This window comes from Rousettus aegyptiacus, unplaced genomic scaffold, assembly GCF_014176215.1.
Source record: "Rousettus aegyptiacus isolate mRouAeg1 unplaced genomic scaffold, mRouAeg1.p scaffold_m13_p_1, whole genome shotgun sequence".
NCBI lineage: Eukaryota > Metazoa > Chordata > Mammalia > Chiroptera > Pteropodidae > Rousettus > Rousettus aegyptiacus.
Genome location: NW_023416284.1, coordinates 15103594 through 15127004, shown reverse-complemented (window position 1 = coordinate 15127004; position 23411 = coordinate 15103594). Strand labels below are relative to the sequence as shown.

Below are 23411 nucleotides of genomic sequence, written 5' to 3'. Positions count from 1 at the left end.
TTAAAGAGATGGCAATTATTTCCTTGCATGTTTTCTGTGATACTTACTTGGGAGGGCATAAGACTTCTTCAAGAAATTCTTCAATCTTATTTACATCCGTTTTGACTTCATTGTTGAAAGTTATAAATGGTGGGTGGGTCCCGGGAGCCAAGTTCTGCAGGTCTACAGGCTTCCTGTTAGGCAAAATAGTGGTCAAAATTGGATCATTTTTTACTCTAATTGAGAAAGAAACAATACTTTAAATTCTCAGAGTGGTTCTACTTTTTATAGTATGTAAAAATGAATAATAGTATTTTCCCACTAAGTATAACAGCTGTAATAGTACTCTGATAAGCAAACTTCCACAAAGCACATAATTTATGATTAAAAAAAAATTAGGAGTCTTTGACTTTAACCAAAAAACAAAGTCCTTTATTCTCATTCCAAGTTTAACTGAGGTGCTTATTAGAAATGGTGGTAGAATGAGGGGAAAAAAAGACTTGGGAATTGGGAAAGTCACTATCTAGTGTCAACTTTGGTACCAATTCATTGTATAAAGATGGGTAAACCATAATTTACATCTAGGCTGTCCCTCCTCTTTTTTTGTAAAATAAGGGAGAAGAGCAGCTGATTCCTACAGTCCTTTTTAACTATGATTCCAAATTCAGGTGCTACCTCTCTTCCATTTTCCTAGAAGTCTAGACTTAATGAAGAAAAAGATCACTAGATTTGACTATCTAAAATTGAAATTACTTCAATATACAAAGACAGCATAACAAAGGTAACAGGCAACTAGAATGGAAAAAAATATTATAGTGAGTAAGAAAGCCTTAAAATATATATGAAATAAAGATTTTCATCCAAATTCATTTTAGGAAGAGGAGAAATAGAAGAAAAAAAAAACCAAAACCAAATGGGCAAAATCTTGGTAACTGAATTGAGGTTACAGGGAAGTTTATTCTATTCTTGTGTATGTTTGAAAACTTTCATAATTACAAAGGGTAACTTAAAAATATATAATATACTGATTCCTTCAAAGAACTTTCCCCCTCTTATTAAGCCCTCCCTTCCTCCTTCCTTACCACAAATGCATAAAATAAAGGATATCTCTAAGTGTATCATAGAGGTGAAATACTTTGTCATTAAAAAGAATTTTAAAATAGAAGGTACTCTACAATCTATACTCAGCCCAACTTATCCATTTCCCCTGGTCTTATTCATTTCATTCTCTGTCTTTCCTTTTCCTCGTCTCTCTCTTCTTTTCTTTCCCTCCTCCCGCCCCCATTCCTTACCCCAACCAGTCTCTCAATTTAGGTTTGGAGAGTCCCTCATCTTCCTATGACTATACTCTAATCGAAGACACAAAGACCTATTAATTATCCAATTAGTCATAATTTTAGAGACTCTCTCTACCCAAGTTCTAGAGCCTAGCTCCCTCCCAAGGCAAAGGGGAATAAGACATGTTTTCTATCAACTTCTATAAAAACCAAAGCTCCAAAAAAAGACTTTTAAGTCAAAATCTGATTTGATTTTTAAATTTGATTCTTTCAATGAGCATTCTTTAGTCTGCTAAGGTAAAGTGAGCACAAAATAATAGAGATACATGAAACTTAAGTATTTCAGATCCACATTTATTTAAATAGGTCTACCTATTTAAATAGATTCCAGTAATTTATAGAAATACTAATCTTTTTCTATTTTTCATGCCCTTGGATTCTTCTGGTTATTCCTTTTCACTCATCTTCCTGACCATCTGTTCTTTGATCACTGAAGGGTCCAGCATGTCCAAAACCATAGTCACTGTCAGTCTTCAAGTCACTCAACTCACATTTTCATTCATAGACTCACATTTGTTTCCACTTATAATTTATTTCCTCCTCAACTCAGGAGTCCAGAAACCCTAACATTTAAAGCAGGGGTCCCCAACCCCCAGGCCATGGACTGGTATCAGTCCGTGACCTGTTAGGAACTGGACTGCTCAGCAGGAGATGAGCAGCGGGCAAGCAAAGCTTCATCTGTATTTGCAGCCGCTCCCCAGAGCTAGCAGCGCGACCTCAGCTCCACCTCAGAACATCAGGCATTAGATTCTCATAGGAACACTGGTCCCTGCTGCCAAAAAGGTTGAATAAAAAGACTGAATAAAAAGCACCTGGTTAAAATCCCAAACTGAATAAATAGATCTGCCGCTCAACTACCAGCTAAATGACTGAGTCAGTCACAATCTCGTTAGCTCTGGATTTCGTCATCTGTACTGTGGCTATAAGACCTGCTTTGCCTGTAAAGATCAAACCAAATGATGCATGTGAAAGTGAACTAAACCAAAGTATGCAAATGAAAGTCATTACTGCTTTCAATTATCACATTAACAAAGCATTATGCAGGAGATGAGACTGGTCATCTTAAACTCTATTTGACTCCGATGGTTTAAAACTGGTTATCCAGCATTAACTGATTGGTAATAAGAAATCTGATTAATATAGAGGTGTCTAAGTGAAGTAAAACCAGGCATATGATTACCAATTTTCCATTAATATCAGTGACTACTGAATAATCCATCTTGTTTCTACTGAAAGGCTATATAGATTTTTAAATAATAAAGGTGATAAAAACTATTTTCCAGGATTAACTGCTGAGATGAAGGACAACCATGTTAGGTCCTGACTCCAAGTGAAAGTAGGCTTGAGAAGAAATTTTAATGCCTCTAAATGGAATAGATTAGAAGACTTCAAATAAATGGGCCAGTACTGAGATGACTCAGAAGCTGTATCAAGTTATCAAGCCAACAGAATCTAAGATTCTTCAACCTCTAGTCCTCACCTGGCACTGAGGCCTTAGGTGTTTTGTTTGACACACAGGCTCAATTTACAGATGCTTTACAGAAACTAACATTTCGGGAACTGCAGTATAAGGTAAATGAAACTGAACCAACAGGCAATGGCTAAAACTTTCAGGACATCTTTGGTTTACATCACAAAAGGCCTTCAATAAATATTCAACAATTCCTTCAAACTCATTCAAATGTTTCCCATGAGTGATAGCTAGAAAGAACAAAGTACATGGAATTCATGCCTTAAGAACACAAGTATTCTTCAATATTTGGGGTTTTTTATTTTTAACGTTACTTATAAAAAGTAGTCCTTTTTTTCATAGTTGTCTTTTAGATTAAAAATATATATATATATTCTGTTCTCTCCCTGTTTCCAGATGAAGAAAATGAAATAAAGAAAAACAAACTAAAACAAGACAACAGGAAGAAAGGGAAAGAAAGAAATGAGGAGGAACCTTATAGGAGCTAATACTTTAAGCAACTTAAGTGGCTTAAGTGCAATTAAAATTTGATGTGGTACACTTGCAATAATTGGAGGACATCGGCCTGGTGGCTCAGTTCCAGCTGCTTGGTGTAAAATGAGTACGACATAACCGTAGGACACTGAAGCTGGTTCTTAAAGATGACCTGTTTGGAACTAGCTGACTCACTGAGTGGAAGAAAAAAAATGCTAAGGATTTCCCTTTTGAAGATGATGATTTTCAAGGCGTAACATTAATTCACCCAAACCCAGAGGATATTGGACACTATACAGCAAATAAGCAAAACAAGTCAACACCTCGAATCCCTAGTTTGTTTCGATTTACTCCAATTAATTATTCTTCACTAGATGTGCTATATTCCGAAGTCGCTGAGTCAATGAATTGTGGACTCACCAAAATATATGCAAGATCCCAGTTGCTAAGCAATCATCTATCTGTACCAGTTCAACCAGTTAAGAGATTTTATTTATTTTCATTAAATGTGATATACTGTTAATTTTTGTCTACTTTAATGTCAATTTGTGAAGCAAGCACTTTAAAACAAAACAGCACCCCCCCACCATGAAAAGGTTTCAAACACAGCTTCAGTAATTCTTAACAGATTTTATTAACACAGTTTATAAGCAGAGTTTATAAAAATAACAGGTTTAGAAAAATATTCACTAACATATTTCTAATTCAGCTCTTAGTGATCTCAACAGGAATTATCACCTTTAAAATCATCTTGAAAAAGAACATACAGACATGTCAGCAAAGTTTTCCTTCTCTGTCTTTATGTATCTCTCTTACACACACACGACATACAAGTGATTCACAATGCATTCATGAGACATATCTGGAATTGTAGTACTTATTCTAACAGGGCTTCAGAGAACTCAAGTCAAATTTCCAAAGGGGAAGAACAGAGTCTGTACTTTCCTGACTGGCCGGCAGCAGGAAATAGAAGGGAAAGGGCCTTTACATTTATCGTTCACACTGCTGTTACTGAAGATCTACCTGAAAATCAAACTGATCTCTCAACTTCCTGAAGGCTGTTTTCAGAAGGGTGGAACCAGAGACTTGATAACGAAAACAAACTATATGAAGAATCTATCTGGAAATCAGATTTTGTTCTGAGTTTATAAGCATCTTTTAAGATATGCAGAACTGTTTTATCATTTCACTGTAACATTTTAAACTATTACAAAATTGTTAAAGTTTAAACTATCATAATAATCTCCCCAAAATGTATGCATTATGGCAACCTTCATGTGGGTCTGACTCACACAATATGTTACAAATAGTTACGTTAACATTTGAAAAAGAAAATAAGTAATGACAGTGCAAAGGAGGAGACTGTTTCAGTGTTGTTTAAGGTGGGAATGGGAAAATGGAAACATACATTTACCAGACTTTTAAAAAGTGGCCTTCTGCAAATTACACTTTTTTTTTCCTCAGAGAGTTATCATGGAAAAGGGGTTTTATTTACTGGTGATAGAGCAGATATCACTGCTTATACAATAAAAAGTTAATTTCTTAAAGTTATCGTTTCTACTTTCATTTCTGAAAACCAGAAGAGTTTACTCCAGCAAGTATGACAAAAATATGGCCACACTTAGCTATATCCAAGTAAGTCAGTCAGTAAGTCACTCAGTCAGTCAGTCTCCCTCTCTCTGTCTGCTCTAGAGATGCTAATCTCTGATTTAGGAACTTCTGGTCATAATGAAGATGGTGAAAGTCTTCAAATAAAGATCTTGACTGTTGCTATTAGCCAGAAAGGCCCTATGATATCACGGTGATAGAACAATGAATTCTATTCAACAACAGGTCTGAAAGTGGTTTGATAAGAACAGTACAAGTACTGAACAGTGTTTGGCACATTGTAGACACCGAAGAAATGTTAGTTTATTTTTCTCTTCCTTTTTCCTGAATTTAAAAACACGGTAACTGACCTCCAAGATGAGGTAGCTTGCCCAACGTCTCGGGAAGTTGGTGCCACGGCTCCCTCCAAACAGGTCTATACCCCTAATACTTTCTACCATGCCACAGTTGCTCCCCTTTGACAACATGTGATAACATCTTTAAATATGTACCCCAAATTTTAATATTTCTACTTATATTTATCTGAATATAAACTTAAGCTTTTGTTCAAATGGTGACTGATGTAAATTTAAATTCCTCTTGAAACCTGGGCACTTTTTTTAATCTAAAATTCTGTAATATAACTGCAGCATGAACAGAAAATTAGGTTTAGAAATGACTCCCACTAAAGCATTAAGGCGGCACTGGCTGGCAGGCAAGCAATGGGATATTGTTCCAAGTTTCACAGGGGCACATGAATACCACCAGCATACTCATTAATACCAATTGAGATTCAAAGAGAATGTGTCACACAGTGCCAGAACTAGAAACTGGCTTGTTTCTATGGATAAAATGTCATGTCACAATAATTTTTTCAGAGCGTAGAGTGGGTTTCGAAATAGCTCTTAGGAGAGCTCTATTACTTTCCAACAGTTTGTTCTCAGATCAGTACTTTTCACCAAGGAATTGGGCAATTATCAGGAAAATAAGCACCGTAGGCATTTCCTCCCCCCACCCCAGTTTTCTAAAAAGTTATATTTAAAGTTTTAAAGTTAAGAATATATTATGAAAGGTATTTCTTACTACAGGATGTTTTATTCCTCCATGACTTTATTTTACATTGGCTTTTTAAGCCAATGTTCACTTTCTTGGGGTATCTTCTCTTTGAAATCTAACTCAAGACTATAAGTGTGTAAACTCACAGAAAAGAATTGGAAGGATAAAGACCAAATCTAAATGCAATATCTGTGAAGAGGAAGTGGGGGACAAGGAACTAGGGGACTCATTATCAAGTATTGCTTGTATATTTTCAATTGCCCTTAAGAAACACTTTTTTTAATGTACTGTAGACCAAAGATGTCGAAAGAAAACTAAAATATATAGACTCTAATTTTAAGTGGTCTCTGCTGATTTTACAAAAATAAACATACATTTTCTTTGAGTGGTAGTATTTTTATAATAGGAAGCCCTGAATCTTTCATTTTCCCATGTGTCACTTTTGACATGTAGGGTACATTACTCTGAAACACATATAAATCATGAAATATCAATCGACTTACAAGAATAATGTCTTTAAAAGTTTGTAAATGAAAAGTGAAACTGATGACTAAAATGGCCATTATGTGTTCACTTCCTTTTCTGAGCCAGATGACACCATTACTGGTATGTACCACAATCAAACACTGCACTGAGCTGTTCAAAGGATTTCTGGAAGCATGACAGTCAACTCACTTGCTCCAACCCAAAAATGGAATAGGAGAAACCCATGTATTTTAAGACACAGTAAGGGTGTGTGCCTGGTGCCATGGTCTATTTTTAGGAGTTATATTGTGAAACTTTGTGAATGCATGTAGGAAAAAAACAGTAATAGAAGAGAAACTACATGAATTATTTCATACAATAGCTCTCTGTCCAATATAAACTAAATATGTCTTTGAAAGAGCCTGTAGTTTAAACTCTTACTACTCCCAAAGATTTACCTCTACATTCATATACATAACTAAAGATGTTCCTGGAAGACTTCATGGTTTATTTTCAATAAATAAATTTTAAGTCTGCAAAATCTCAAATAAGTGCACTAGCAGTAAGTAAGAATACATTTTAGGGAACTGGCAGAGGACTCAGGGAATGCTAACCTAGAACTAGGAATGGGATTACAGCTCTCAAAAAACTCACTTTATGATGCCCAGAGAGATAACAAATGAATTCTTCCACCCAGCAAGTGACAGCCTGTCAATACTTTTTTTCTTGAGCACTGTTCGTGTCTGATACACTTAACAAATAAGCAGCAAACCATATGGTGGCATTTGTGTCAAGAAGAATATATTTCCACTGCTGAATCCTAGATTTTCTGTTGGTATAATTGCTCTTAACCCTTGAATTAAGTCTTTTTTTCTTTTTAAAGTGTGAATGTTCTTCACCTCAGACTTGTTTGCTAAGAAACAATAGAAGTGCCTGAGTAAAAGGAGCTTACTACTTATTGGCGCTCTCCTCGGCCTTCTCCACCGGGGTCTGTGGAAAGCAATGCTTCAACTAGCAAAAACAATCACGGGGCCATGGCCGACGGCTCTTATTTTACAATTAGATTTAACCAAATATAATTAAGATCTTATTATTAAAAAAAAAAAAATCCTATTATTCCCTGAAAAGTAGATTAAATGAAATAAACTGCAGCAGTATTTATCCTCCTAAAATCCCATTCTTGTCTGTAAGGGTTCAGAGATTATACAGGCCATATAGCACACTGAGACTAAAAAGCTGTCTGCTTAAGCAGTTCTTCATAGCTCCGTGTTTATACTGGAAAGTCGAAGATTTCACTGCATCCACAGTAAAACTTAGCTCCCGGTGCGGCTCTTGAAATTTAAGGCAAATAGACAATAAGTTCCCAAAAAGACTGAGTGGCCATACGCAATTTACTGACACTGAGAGTTGCCATGTAATACTAATACGAGCTAAATTTTTCTACAAATCTGAACTTTAATATGACATATTTTTAGAGAACATATGCAAGCAAAATGAGGGAGGGAGAGAAGATCAAACTGAACAGTAAGACATATACTCAAGTGGATCCCGAACTGCAACCGAGACTCACCTTTTCAGGTCGACAGTCGTGACACTAAATACAACTCCTTTGAGCCAAAGAATCATGAAGAGCCTCTGGGAAAAGGGGCAGTTTCCTATGCTTTCGCCATCACTGCCAGCCTGGGAAACAGAAATAAACATTAAAAAAACAAGGTCCAAGTGATGACACTCCAAACGATAGATCTTTTTTTCTGAATTTAATCAAGGGTGCAAGAAGACATGGAAAGTTGCCTTGTGAAAGGAAGGGTGGAAGTTTGGGTCTTTATTATTTTGCTGTTTCATTTGCCTCTTTCTCTTCTTAAGACTTGCCAGGCTAGCATGGCACTGTCCAAGAGAACTTTCTGCAATGATAGATATTATCTAATATTAACACTGTCCAATATGGTAATCATTTGTATCATATAAATAATGAGTACTTAAAATGTGGCTAGTTCAACCGAATTTTTTATCTTATTTTTAATTAAATAGTCACACATGGCTAATGGCTATCATATAGGACAGCATAGGTCTGATCAATCCCTAGGGGATACATCCTGACTCAAGGCGAAGACAGTCTATGGTACATTTTGTGAAATGTAAGTCATTTCTTGTTCTATGAGATAATGTTTATAGGGAACATAAAAAGGGGAACTTGTAGGTGTCCCTGTCTCCGAAGAGTTAAATAATCGCCAACCTCCCCACCACATTCTAAAAAATAGTCACTATAAAAATTACATATCCTGTTTTATACATTCCTTCAGGGAGAAAAGAAAATAATAAAACGTATCTTTATCATAAGCCAAATTTGAGACTTACTAAAAAGCAATTAAGTTTGATAGACAAAGAACAAGTCTGACTCAAGGTCCTCATCCTATTCCATTTATTCAGTCTGTAAAATTATTTCCCAAACTGCTTGTCATAGGAATGTTAAAATAATTAAATTGCTAAAGAGATGTAACAAAGATGTTACATGTAGGCACTTGGAAACACATTAAACCAAAGGCAAGCTTCAGGTAAAAAGTGACGGGCCATAGATGAAAAACACACCGTAATTTCTTACAGTGGTCTGAAGAGCATATCCCTATAGTACGACGGAAGGATCTCAGTACATACACTGCTTTCAAGAAGACCTGGTCAAAATACAAATGCCCCTTTGCTTTCACCTCCTCTGTCTATGATTTTCTAGCAAATGTTACCAATTTACTTCTCTTTCAGGTGCATCATAAGCTGTTACACACCTTAAACTCCTTATAAAACTACTTCCCTTTATGCACACAAAAATAAAAGCGTGGGTACTATTCAAGATAAAACTGAAAAACCACCTTCTTATTAACTACTCCCAAAACTCACAATTCAGATAAATTCTGGATGTACAAGTTTTTTCCAAAGGTTTAATAGCATTAGAAACTTGGAGCTACTAGATGATGTTTTTGTAAATTTTTCCAGAGAGATTGGAAAAATTTGGATTTCCTTAAGTCATAAGTCAAAAATTTCCTCCTTTAATCCATGTCATACTAATAAAATCCCATTTCAACATTTCAATAAAATTCCTTTCAAGTTTAAGGATAAAAATTACTCTCTCTAGTATGAACTGCATTGAATACCACCTATTGGTACAACTGACTGAGGAGGGTATCATGGCATAGCATAAAGCATTACACACTGGAGATCAGAACACCTTTACTCTACACTCAGTTTTTTATTGATAACTAATAAAAATTAACACGTAAGTATGTCTAACAATAAATATTATCTAACAAAACTATCAATTTTAAAAGAACTGCTTCTTACTGCTTCTAACAGCAATATAAACATTTATTTTAAAAATAAATAAAAACTGAAACACTATAGAAAGTCAGAGTTCCTTTCCCCTACCCTTGAACCATTCAAATAATTTACTTATTCGTCTAGATTTTTTCTCTATATACATACCACTTTCTTTCTTTTTAAAAATGTGATCACACTATATCTTTTCTACTATTTGTATTTTAACCCCAATTTAATGTAATCAGTCCTCTGGAGGCTGTAATGCTCCCCACCAGCACGGAAGCCAGGGTGTACAACCCTGCCAGCCAGAACAAAGAATTCCTCTCCCTTGCTGCTAGGGTGGGGGTCAGAGGAGGTCTAGTAGTGAGTAGTTAGGACTGTCTCCATCAACCAGAGGGGCTGATGGTAATGAGATCACCTCAACTGGGGAGTCAATGGAGACCACAGAGGAAACTGGAACTTACACCCCAGCGCAGCAGTACTGAGGAGGCTCTCTACCTTGGGTATCAATGGAGGCCAGGTGAGTCATCTGGACTTCCATCTCCCCTGGCCTTAACAAGGCAGTATCACTGCCCTTCTCTCCTCCCAAGCCCCTCCAGAGAGAGTATTGTCAGAGAAGTCTTATTTGAGTGTCCGAAAAGTTTAAACAGAAGGTTCAAACGAGACTGAGTTTCATAACATACTATGAAAATATCCAGGTTTCAATTGAAACTAAATGAAAAAAAAAGCCAATTGACAGATGTCAACATCAAGATGACAGAGATGTTAGACTTATCTAACAAAGATTTTAAAGTAGCCATAATAAAAATACTTCAATGAGCAATCTTGAAACAAATGAAAACATGGAAAGCCTCAGCAAAGAGAAGATGTAAACAAGAACCAGGTGGAAATTATAGAAATGAAAAATATAATAACTGAAATCGAAAGTTCAGAGGATAGGCTCAATAGCCCAAAGGAGATGACAGAGGAAAGAGTCACTGAACTAGAAGACAGAATAGCAAGTACCCGATTTGAACACAGAAAAAGGTTTACTGAAAATGTAATCCTTCCTATATACTTCCATATTTTTATGTGATCCAACAGTCATTTTTGAAGGTTTTATTGCATTCTATTGACTCGACAATCTAACAACTAGATATTTATTCTGTTAAGAGACTTATACAGATACCCAAAGATAAGTAAGAGGGAAGAATACTGAAGCATTGTTTGTTAACAGCAAAAAACACTGGAGACCACCCAATGTCCAACAGTAAAGGATCTAAGTTACAGACCACCTCCACAGAGTGGAAGTCTAGGCTAACCATCTGGCCTTTGCTGACGTGGGTAAGTAAAAGGGTCACAGCTTTTTTTCCGAGGTGTTTGGAGTAGAGCAGCTATTGGCTAAAAGTTTTGTCTTGCTTAGGCAGCCCCCCTTCCTGATTCTTTGACTAAAAAGAGCCGACTTTTGTTGAAACTTTTCTTGTCTGCGCTTGTTAGTATCCAGGTTGGTGTTTCTATAGCTCCAAGTCTGTGATGTATGAGGCAGGGAAAAACAAAAAACAATAAAAGAGGAAACTCACTACCTTACTAGAAGCAAAAGTCTCTCAGAAGTATTATATTTGAAAAGCAAGATTGAAATGGAATACTATTTGACAATAAAAAGCAATGAAGTATTGATACCTGCCATTATGACTTGAGTGAACTTTGAAAAATCATGCTGAATGAAAGAAGCCGGTCCCAAAAGACCACATAGTATATGTGTCCATATGTGAAATGTCCAAAATAGAAAAACCCACAGACAGAAAGTAGATTACTGGTTGCCTAGAGCTTGTAGTGGGGAGGGAAGGAGGGAAAAAGGGTTGGGGAGTAACTGATAACAGGTACAGAGTTTCTTTTTGAAATGGTAAAATTAGATTGGTGATGGCTGTACAACTTTGGGAATATACTAAAAAAATCAATGACTGTACGCTTTAAATAAGATCATTGTATGGCATATGAATTTCAGTAAAGCTGATTCAAAAATATATAGACACAGATTACAAGTAAAATACACACATACTGGGCGAGATTTTAATTTAGAATATATAGTTTTAAAATTAAGATTTCATATTATAAATATACGTGTCTATAATATTTCCTATTTCTAAAGTCAGAAAACCCAAATGAAGCAAAAATTTGAATACATCCACTAACACAGAAATAACCACTAATTTCCAGGTAAAGGACGAGGTAGCATGCTTTTAGGTTTTGTTCCTATAAAAGGGGTAGTTTTGTTTAACTTGTTATCTGGGGTTCTTCTCACACACTCAGCTATTCCCCACCCTCTTCCCTCTGGACTTCTATTGTAATTCCTGAATTGCCCAATACCAGTATTTCTTTAATCAGAAACTGCTGGATTAACTCCTACATTGCAGAATAGGGGTCAGTGGTAGATGCCGTAAATTTTTTAATGTTTTACTAAAGCAAGGTTAAGGAACTGCTCAGTTAGAAAATCTAGTTTAATCAGTTTATAGAAAGTCGGATCTTAAAACACATAAGAGCTTCATTCTTCTGTTTCTTTGTGTTTATGAGTCTGTGAGCGAGGGGTGGTGATGACTATGGGAAAGAGAAACTTCCCCTGAAGATAAGAATGGGCTCCTGAACATTAAATCATTTCCCGACACATTTTCTAGGGAATATATAGAACAATGTGTTACCAAAAGAATGAACTCAAAAGACCTCGTTTACCTTTAGTGTAGATTCTAAATTAGCTGTATGAATACGCAAGATGGCTTGCTTTAATTTAAACTAACTTAAAAGTCACAAAACAAAATGATAAATGGCCAGTCACCTGGCTCGTATTGTCTATTCCTTCGGTTTTTGCTACACACAAATATGCTGGAACCAAGGTCTAGGGTCTAAAGGTTTAAAAGCTGTTTTTCTTATACAAAGTCTGCAGAGTATATGGCAAATAACAAGGTTTAGAATCAGACATACCTGGATTTGAATCCTGACTTCACTACTTATTAGCTGTGTCATCTTCAGCAAATTACTTAATATCTGTGAAACTTAACTTCCTACACCTTGTTATTATGGGAATCAAATCAGTCAGGGTATACACACAGTTCCTGGCAGATGGTAAGAGTTTAGTAAATGTTACCTAACTTTAAAGATGTCATACACAGAATTCAAGGCCTAACAATCTGTTCTTCAGTTGAAGCACTTAGTCATTAGAATCCCTACAGTACTTTTTTTTTTTTTTCCAGAAAATGAGAAGGGAAAGAATCTAATAATCCTCCACATTAAGTTCTTTCACATGACGTATATTATGGCCCTATGCTTTAAGAAATATTTTCTATACAAAGTTTAAATAATCCACTAAATGGAGTGAAGCAAAATATCCTTTACTCAAGGAGGTGTAAAAAGTCTCTGGCCATGCAAAGATTATATCGTTTTCCAGCACAATCGCATTGTATCGCTAATTCTATAAATAAAATCAAAGGATATGTAATGGAAGAACTACTCTATTCCAAGCTCTGCCTATGTAAATAAGACACAGCCAATGGCAGGACACTGGAAAGATCTCAGTTGCTACCATAGTCTTGCTCAGTATCACCAACTCATGAACTCTACTCTCCAGCAAGAGCCTGTGCGATGTAGAGGGGAACTGATTAGTTTGAAAATTCATGCAGATACCCAAATACTATGGTTAGATAAAACTCCAGGCCAGGTTGTTAGAATTCACATAAAACATTTTACCTTAATGAAGGTGAACTCTCCCCAAACTATCTCTTTGCATGTATTATTCTAGTTAATTCTTATATCCTCTCGCTCGGCAGATGGTGGTTAAGAGCCAAACTCCCGAACAACTCCACCACTTCCTAGCTGTCTGAATTTGAAAAAGTGATTTCATCTTCCAAGCCTCTTCTACAAAATGGAGACGATAACATGACCTGCCTCATTGGATCGTTGGGCGGAAATAAATGAGTTTGTACATTAAAGGTCTTAGAACATCACGATACTCTAAAACCAGGGAATGAAGGAGTGGTTCGTTGTTTACCTTTTCACATTTTTTAGTATGTGTATTATGCACATGAATCTTTCATTTAAAGGAAAGGCAAGCAGATAAAAACCTTTTCACTCTAAACATATAAAAATGAAGTAAAACACATGTTATAAAATGAATGTAGAAAAGCTCTGAAGATGAAAGACATGTAATTAGGCACAAGATCTCAAATCTCAAGATACATAAAAATCCACAAGGAAGTGAGTTTAAAACACAGATTACCAGGTGTCACCTCCAGACGCTCCGATTCAGTATGTTTATGATAGGGTCCAGAAATTTCCAATTTTTAACAAGCACTTCAAGCAATTTTAATTCTGATACATTTGGTGGGTAGGCCATATTTTGGTAAACACTGACATAGAAGAAAACATGCCAAAAAATAAAGACTGGAAAGAAGTTTACTCTGTGGTTAAACTCTGAATTCCTCATAATGCTTTTCTGAGTCTGCTATTCATAGGCCAGCAATCTGGTCACCAGTTTGTTAGAGTCAGATTTGGTAAATAACAAGTCTCCCACACTTTAAAGGAATGCCTCACTATCCTACCTCAAACTTAGGCATATCTAGACTTAAACCAAGCCAGCCTAAAGCCCCTTAAAACCTGAACATGCAAACACAAGAACATTATTATTCCACACACACTAAGAAGCAGAGGCAAGTACCTTTCAGTACAAAACAGTACAACGTTAATGTTTCTAAGAGCTTGTGTCAAGGACAGTTATGGTGACCTACAGTCCTTTATAAATCAAGTCCTTTACGTTTTGGGGTCGTTGTATGTGGTTTAGAAGAACAAATACAAATTTTAGTTACTATATTATACTACTAAATAAGCAGACTTGTCAGGAGAAAAGAAGAAAAGGTTCTGCTGTGATATTAGGGACAAAGACCAATGCCTGACTTGCAAAATAAGCTAGACTTTCCACTTTGAAGCTATATAACCACGGGTAAGTCTCTTAACCTCTCTGGGTTTTCATTTTCTATTTTGGAAAGGGGAGGAATGTGGGGAAGGATGGAGACTGATTTACAGAAGTTGATAATTAATATTATGCAGGATATATCATCACTCTTCGGGAATACACACTGAAGTATTTAGGGGTAAAGGGCTACTCTGTATGCAACGGACAAGAAAAATAATAAAGCAAATGGAGTAAAATATTAACAGGTAAACCTGGGTAAAGGGCGTTCTTTGTTCTTACTCTTGCTACTTGTCTGTTAATTTGAAATTATTTCCAAATAATTTTTTAAAATTATTAATCTAGTTTCCATTTCCACCCTAATGATTTCTAATTATATTATAACTCACTTTTATTATACAATTTATGTATTATCTCCAAGAGCAGATAAAAAAACAATCTTTTAAAATTAAAAAAATATTTTTTTACTCACTCATCAACCACGTGAGGACCTACATTAAACAACAGTGATGAACAAAAGAAGACGTGGTTCCTACCTTTGCATTAAATGGTCTACAAAGTTTAATCTGAATAATCTAACAATCTGAGAACATGGTAAAAGTGAAAAATTTCAATACAGGATAAAACGAAACTCAAAATATCCCCCCACGCACACACATACACACCTTATCACAATTGAAATAACACCTGTTAAACATTTCCTCAAAAGTGTCACAAAATTGTGAGTTTCATAATTTCGTGAGTTTGTTTTTTGATCTTGCCATGGCTCCTCCTGAGCTGGTGATTTAACTTCTGAGACTTGATGTTCTCTTGCATTAGCCTAAATCACTGTAAATTGAGAAATCATTCAAAACTATAAAAAAATGTCTTTTCACTTTATTTTTAAATTAAAAAAAGGAGGGAGCGACTAAAAGTATGGCCAAAGTTTATCATGCTTACCTATCTGAACATTTGACATTGTTGAAAGTAATAGCTACAATATGCATTTTAGCCAACTGTTGTAACAAAATGTCATGGTTTTGTAAAATAAGTTTTTAATGCACTTTCCTTCACCCACAACTATCCATAGTTACACTTTTCTAATAGGAGAAATTATTCATCTCCCAGTAGTTTTAAAAGTTTTGTTTCCTTTAGTAAATGACCAAATTATGATTCAATTACCTCATAAAGCAGATAGTTTATTTTTTTTTAATCTGTAAACACACACAATAGTTTTTATAAGTGAGGTTTTGCAAAAGTTCTCTCTCCTCCCTTCCCAGGATGACTCTCACCAATGTTCTTGAGGACTCATATCATTGTGCCCTCCACTCATTCTGTACAATAAGGCCGCATGAGTCTGGACAGTTATGTGATTAAAATTGCATTATCAAACTCCACCTGAAATGTCCACTGCCATACCTATCCTTCAGGTCAAGCTCAAACCTAACCTCCAAGAAACTTTTCTAGATCACTCTAGCCCAAACCAGTTACCTGGTCCTCTCCACTTCTACTCCAGCTTCTCAAACTCTGATGTCAACAAAAATCATCAGAGGATCTTGTTAGAACACGGATTCCGATTCAGTAGATCAGGGGTGGGACCCAAAATTCTGCATCTCTTACAGACTCCCAGGAAGTAACAAGTCTATGTCACCTATTTAACAATTAATGACTTGCCTTGTAATTTCTTACACTGTTACTATGTGTTATTACTTTACTATTCATAGTATCTCCTGAGCAAACTGTAAACTCATTGAGATAAAATACTTTTGTTTAATCTTTCCATAGGACAATTTCTGCTGCAGTTCCTTTACTATTTATTAGCATTTTATTGATTGCAAACAATGAAAGCCCTAGAGCTATAGAAAATGTGTTCCTGGTTATTAGTACAGAAAAAACTCATTAAGTCAAACCTTCCTAATTAATATTTTTTCTCAAAAATTAGGTCTTCAAAATCATTGTTGGACAGAGCTAACAAATCGCAGAAACCGCTGCAGCAAACTCTGATAGGTGCCTACCCAATATTCATTCTCCCACTTTTTTTTTTTCTGATATAAGTCCTATTTTAGATCAGGCATTCATTCCTCTCTCCCATAAAGGACACGGGAGATGATGACCCAATCCCCAATTCTAGGGGTAAATCCTGATGGATTCTAAACCAGTCATAATAATTCCATTCCTCTGCCATTGACTTAGGTGTTATCATGGGACCCAGTTCAACAACACGATAAGAGTCTCCAGAGAAAAGTTTCTTGCTCTTAAGTCAAAGACACCAGCATAGGAAACCCTTGGACATGAAAGCTATGGCTGCTGTGGCCAACTTAATAGTAGCCTGAGGCTACAACCAACACCAAAGATGACAAAGCCAAGAGAATCACGAATAAGGGAGCCAGAACCTGACATACTATCCATGGAGCAATCCTCCTAGACTCCTTCCGTTAGCTGCATTTCCTTAGTGGTGAAAGACGATTTGAGGTGGAGCTTTCTATTACAATCATAAGCATCCAAACCAGTATTGCCACTTAGCTCCAATTAAGACTATCGGGAAGAATGAAAATACGAAAACTTCAATATAAGTTAAAGGAGAGATAATAGCCATACCAGGGCTCTGGTTTATTTACAATTCATTCTCTTTTCCATAGGCTGCCATTTATATACATTGCTCAAGAATTTCAGTGGTCTGAGTAGCATTTGCCACTGAGGCTGAAGCTACAGGCTCTCTCCCATTCACAGAATATCTTACAGAATACCTCCTTGTATTAGGACTCAGAGATATTTATTCAATATGTAACACATATTCACTGAGGACCTACCCTCTCCTCAGCACTAAGAGTTGGCACTGAGGAAAACAGCTGTGAAGGTGACAGACAGACCTGACCTCATGAAAGGTTATTTGTGGAAGAAACAGATGATAAATATATCTAGATAAAACTGTAAACTGCAATAAGTGCCTAAAGGGAAACAAAGTACTAAGAGCGAAGACAAGGAGCACCTGCTTTAGGTAAGACGGTCATCGAAGATCTCTTAAGACTTAAAGAATGAGGAGCCTGCCATGAAAACAACCAGCGTACCTACACTGCCGTACCAGGGAAAGCGATGTTGGCAGGCGCCAGATCACGAAAGACTTTCTAGACCAAATTAAGGAGTTTGAATTTTATGCTTATAGAGGGAACAATTTATTCATTCATTTAACTAATGTTTACCAAGTACCTACTGTGTAGAAAGAAATTATTTAACAAAATGGTTAACAGCAAGGGCTCTGGAAGCAGGGCGCCTGATTTGATATACAGGTTCTTCTACCATGTGATACATTAGGCATGTTACTTCACCAAGCAGGGACTCCGTGTCCTTGCATGTAAAATGGGGAATATCATAGCGTTATTATGAGATTAAATAAGTTAATATATGAAAATCTCTTAAAATATGCCCAGCATGTGGTAAGTGCTCAGTAACAAACTAGGTGCCAAGTAGAAAACACATCCTGACTTCATGGAGGGTGTCAGAGAATGGGGTGATGAGATACCACTGAAAGATTTTGCTGGGTGGGGGCATATGAGGGTAAAATCGAATTTCCATTTTATGATCATAAATAACACTTGTTATACATGGAAAACAGTGCTGGGGGCATCGAGCTGATAGAGAATGGAAGCTGGGAGACCTATTGTAGTGGTTCCAGTGGAATATGGCTTGGATTAGGTAGAAGGAATGCAGTCTGAAATAAAATGCATGGATTGAATTGAATTAGGAAGGTACAGTCCTAAAGACTTGTGCATGGTTTGGATGTGGAAAGTGAAATAAATCACAGATTTCTGGTTTGAGCAACTGGGTAGAAGAAAGCCTCACGGTGGGGGCGAGTGTGCCTATACTCTGCTGGAGAACAGAAAGGGAAATCCCTTCCAGAGGTAACAACCATAGAGCTTGCAGCCTTGGCTTGAATATATTTCTAGGTGTGGAAGCCTACAAACCAAAATTAACACTGTTTACACCTCAGGACAAACTTGTGGAAGAAAGGGACAAAGGGAATTAATTTTATATACTTCTGTAATGTTGTTTTTCTTCTCTTTAAATTTAAAAAATTTTTAAAGGACAATGTTCCAAATGTTTACAAATGATAATTTTATTTTGTCCCTAATCACTGCCAAAATATTAAATTACTTAATACAATAGAACTGCTTCTGAATCCTTGAAAAAGGATTGCTTGAAAAAATGCTGAATGCAAAGCAGCCATTCCGAAACTACTAACTGAAATGACAGTTGAGAAAAATTCTACTGAGTACTTTTGTTCTGCTACATATTCGAGGCATATGCTGAAAATGAAAACAAAGGCTCTAATCTATACTAAAATCAAATCTGAACCGTCTCAGCCAATATTGTTTGTTAAAACAAAGTGTCAGATATACAATGACCAGACTTTTCATCTAAGCATAACAGAACCATGATGAAAACAAGTTCTGCTAGAATGTTTACATTCACTTATCAGAAGCCTAAAATAGGAGGTACAAAGTCTATTATCTCTTTGGAACAAATTATAAGCAATTAAATTGAAAATACTGAATGACAAGAAAGAAAGAAAAAAAGATGGCCAAAGGTATACCTTTTTCCTGTTCGGATCAACCTTGATTCTACTCCCTATAAGAATCAACTACAATAAATAAAAATGTCACTGAAACTGCCCACAAACAAGTTAATAGCTTACCATTTCATTTAGCAATTTATCTCTCACTTGATATGTGTTATATGAAAGTGAGTTATATATATATTAATCCTCACAATAACCATATTAAGTTAGGTTATTGTTCTCCTCATATTTCAGATAAGGAAACTAAACTGAGATTTAGAAAACTAAGTAACGTGCCATAGGTTACACAACTGAGGAGTGGCAGAAGTGAAGTTTGAACTCTGAGGTCCATGCTATTAACCACTGTTGCAGTTTTTTACACCAAGGTAAGAGAGATGCTGGAACCTCACCTGCTTAGTCTAATGATTCCTATGCTGCAACCACCATCTCACTCATATGGACATTACCTATCAAGATAAATTACCTGAACTACCGCCATTATAATGTAATCCACAGAGGTTGTTTTAAATTTTCTAATAGCCTTATTTTTAAAAATTTAAAGAAAAACAGGTGAAATTATTTAAATATTTACTTCAATATAGCTAAAATACTATCGTTTCAACATGTAATCAACAAAAATGTTGTTACGGTCTTTTTTTTTGTACCAAATCTTTAAAATCTTGTGTATATTCTATACTCGTAGCAGTGGTCCCCAACCTTTTTGGCACCAGCGACCAGTGCTCTTATGAGAATCTAATGCCTGATGATCTGAGGCGGAGCTGAGACAGTGATGCCAGCGCGGGGGAGCGGCTGCAGATACAGACGAAGCTTGGTCACTGGCCTGCCGGTCACCTCCTGCTATGTGGCCCCATTCCTAACAGGCCACAGACCAATGGGACCCCTAGTTATAGTACATCTCAACTCAAACAAGACACACTGCAAGCGCTCAATAGCCACATACGACTAATGGCTACCATACTGAACAGTATGTGTCTAGAGAAAAAGCATCTGAACAACCAATACTAAGGTCACCGAGTCCATGTGCTAAAAGTCACATACCTGACTCATCAACTCAATATTCAAGCTCTCAAAAATCACTTATTATTTCAAACACATTTTAACAAGTTTATCTGACTAGCAAACCACAACAGTTTGAAACAGAAAAGGAAAGGAAATTGGTTCCATCAATAGAGCTAAGATGGCAAAGGAATAGAAAACACACACAAAATCACACACGCACCCATGTATGCACACACACAAAGAAGATCTCTGTTCAAAAAGCGTAACGGCCGAGACCATTAAGCAGAAAAGCAAAAACAGTCTTACACAGCTCAGTAGTTCCCTAGGCCAGTGCTGCATTATTGAGTGTGTATTCAGAATGCTGACATTAATAGGCAGTTAAATTCAGCATTTTAAGAAGGCAGCCATAAGAAGAGATGAAATACTGCCATTTGCGACAACATGGATGGACCTCGAGATAATTATGCTAAGCGAAATAACCCAGACAGAAAAAGTTGAAAATCGTATATCACTTATATGTGGGATATAAACCTAAAAACAACAAATGAACAGGGCAGAGACTCATGGACATAGACAATAGACTAGTGGTTTCCAGAGGGGAGGGGGTAGGTAGACAGGGTCAAGGGGGTCAAATATGTGGTGACAGAAAGAAATCTAACTATGGGAGGTGAACACACAGTGTACATATATATATGCCTTACTGTTGAAGTATACAGCTGAAACTTATTGGATTTCGTTAACCAATGTCACCATAAAAAATGAAAAAAATAAAAAATGTATTAAATAAAAAAAGAAGTTAAAGAAGCATTAATATTTTAGAAATATTTTCTTTTAAAATTTGAGAACTCTCTATTTTCACATTTTTTTCTATAAATCTAAAACTATTCTAAAATTATAAAGTTAATTTTTAAAAATCAATTTGAGGCTTCTGGTATGAGCAAGTGGATTCCACAGGATCAACCCTCTGCCCACATAACAATGATAACTTCTAGACCAAACAACCAGCTGATGGCACTGGAGAGTAAACCAAAAAAGCAGACAGATGTTGGAGGGGGAGTGAACACTTGGAAGAAGGGAAATACGCTGGACAAGTTTCCGCAATTTTTATCTTGTAATCTTGTGTCATGCAGAGCAGCTAAAACTCTAATGGAAAATTCACAATCCTGCTGGCTCAAAGAACTAAAGGACAGAGTTCAGAGCCACATTGTCACAGGAAAATAAGGTAGAACACCATAAAAAAAGGGGGGAGAGGGGGGCTAAAATCTGCATAAAACTGTCCAGATCTCTGGCTGACCCTTGTCACAGACATGCACAGGGTGGACTCCAAGTAGGCCAGCTAAAAGAACTGAACTCAAATTTAAGCTGCCACCCACCACAGGGGAGACAGTTTTGCAGTCTGAGTTGAGCTAAATTAACTACCTGCTTTAGAAGAGAAAAAAAAACAATCAACACTCTTCAGAGAAACATAACACAATCCGAAGTTTCTACAACTTATCATTTGCAATAACCAAAATACAATCCAAAAATTATTCTCCATAGGAAGAAACAGGAAAACATGACTCACTGTCTAGAGAAAAATATAGAGACACACCCCTAAACTGACTCAGATGCTGCAATTTGCAGACAAGGGTTTTTAAGGTAATTTTTGTAACTGTGTTCAATGACATAAAGGAAAATATGCTCATGATAAAGATAGGAAATCTCAGTAGAAAGAGCCCACAAAAGGAACGAAATGTAAATTCTAGAACTAAAAATATATGCACTATCTGAAACTTTTAAAAATCACTAGATGGTCTTAACAGTAGAACAGAGAAGAGAAAGAAAGTAGTCTATTAATGTGAAGACAAGTCTAAGAAATTACTCAATTTGAAGAATAGAAAAAACAAGTAAAAAAAATCAACAGAGCATCAAAGACTAATTGGAAAATATCAAAATGTCTGTATTTCTAAAGTCTCAGAAAGAGAGAATGAGGCAGAGAAATTTTTCAAGAAATAATGGCCAAATAAAGACAAATTTACAGATTCAAGAAGTTTCATGAACATCTAGTAGGAGTAATACAAAGAAAGTCATACCTATGTATAGCATAATTAAGATGCTAAAAAGCAAAGAAAAATAAAAAATTGAAGCAGCTATATAAAAACTACATACCACATACAAAGGAATAATTTGAATGACAGGTGAATTCTTATCAGAAATACTAGAGGAAGAAAACATGAAGAACATTTTTCAGGTACTGAAATAAAAATAACGAAATGACAAAAATCACTACAAAGTATTATATCCAATAAAAACACCTTTAAAGAATTTAGGTGAAATCAAGACATTTTCAGTTAAACCAAGTAGAATTTAAATGTTTGACATTTAAAAGAGTTCACTTCAGGAATATAGAAAACTAATATGTGTTTACTATATTAAGGCATAAGTATTTTACTTAAAAAAAAATACATCCTTTACAATTCTCCCTTCGGTCACATAAAAAAAGTTACTTCGAATGTTTTCACTGTCTAAAGCCTCATTCTTTTAACATCTTTTAACCAAAGATAAATTCACTAACTGCCAGAGGCTTCCCTTTTTTATCAGCTGAAGCCAAATACATTGGGGGAGCGGAGAGTAAAAATTTTATGCAAGTCAAAACCCAGCAGGCCACTTTCCCTAAGGGTAGTTTAAAAATATATATGCAGTACTATAAACTAGACTCAAAGAGTCCTGGGAGAGAAAGAAAACAATAAAGTCTTTGAAAAATACTCCTCCGTCCCCAATTTGTGCTATGGCAGCTACCTAACTTTAGTGGGTAAGAGCCCTATCTCTTTATCAACGAGTTCCCAGACCTAGAAATTTCACCAAGAGTTCAGCAACGGAATCAAAAATCAAATTTTTCCCTTTGAAAAAATCTAAATTTCCCAGAAAGTTCTTTTTTCTAAGAGAGTTCCCTTTAGGTGGACAAAGGATAATAAAGAATTCAGAGGATAAATGAGATATGTGAGGAACTTTAAAAACAGAATTACATAATATGATTATACACAGAAAACTGTCTATATTTACAACACAGTATTGTTTAACAGCTAAATTTTGGACCTCTAAATGACCATGAATAGTGAATTAATAAAGATAAAAGCAAATGATGAAAAACTGTAGTCATAAAAATGCTACAGAATATTTTAATGTAAAATATTAACACTCAATAAACATGAAAGTATAAATCTCTGGCTTTTTATTTTGAATTATCCATGTTTAAAATTTTCATTA

The 23411-nt window shown here is 35.8% G+C and overlaps 1 protein-coding gene across 1 annotated transcript in view; it reads right to left on the bottom strand.

Moving 5' to 3' along the window:
• Nucleotides 1–23411, bottom strand: part of CLIC4 (chloride intracellular channel 4) — a 58230-nt gene that overhangs the window by 19452 nt on the left and 15367 nt on the right. The window contains exons 2-3 of the mRNA XM_016124582.2: nucleotides 7940–8049; nucleotides 48–173 (exon numbers count right to left, since the gene is read on the bottom strand). Coding sequence (XP_015980068.1) covers nucleotides 48–173; nucleotides 7940–8049 — 236 coding nt within the window. The remainder of the gene's footprint in view (nucleotides 1–47; nucleotides 174–7939; nucleotides 8050–23411) is intronic.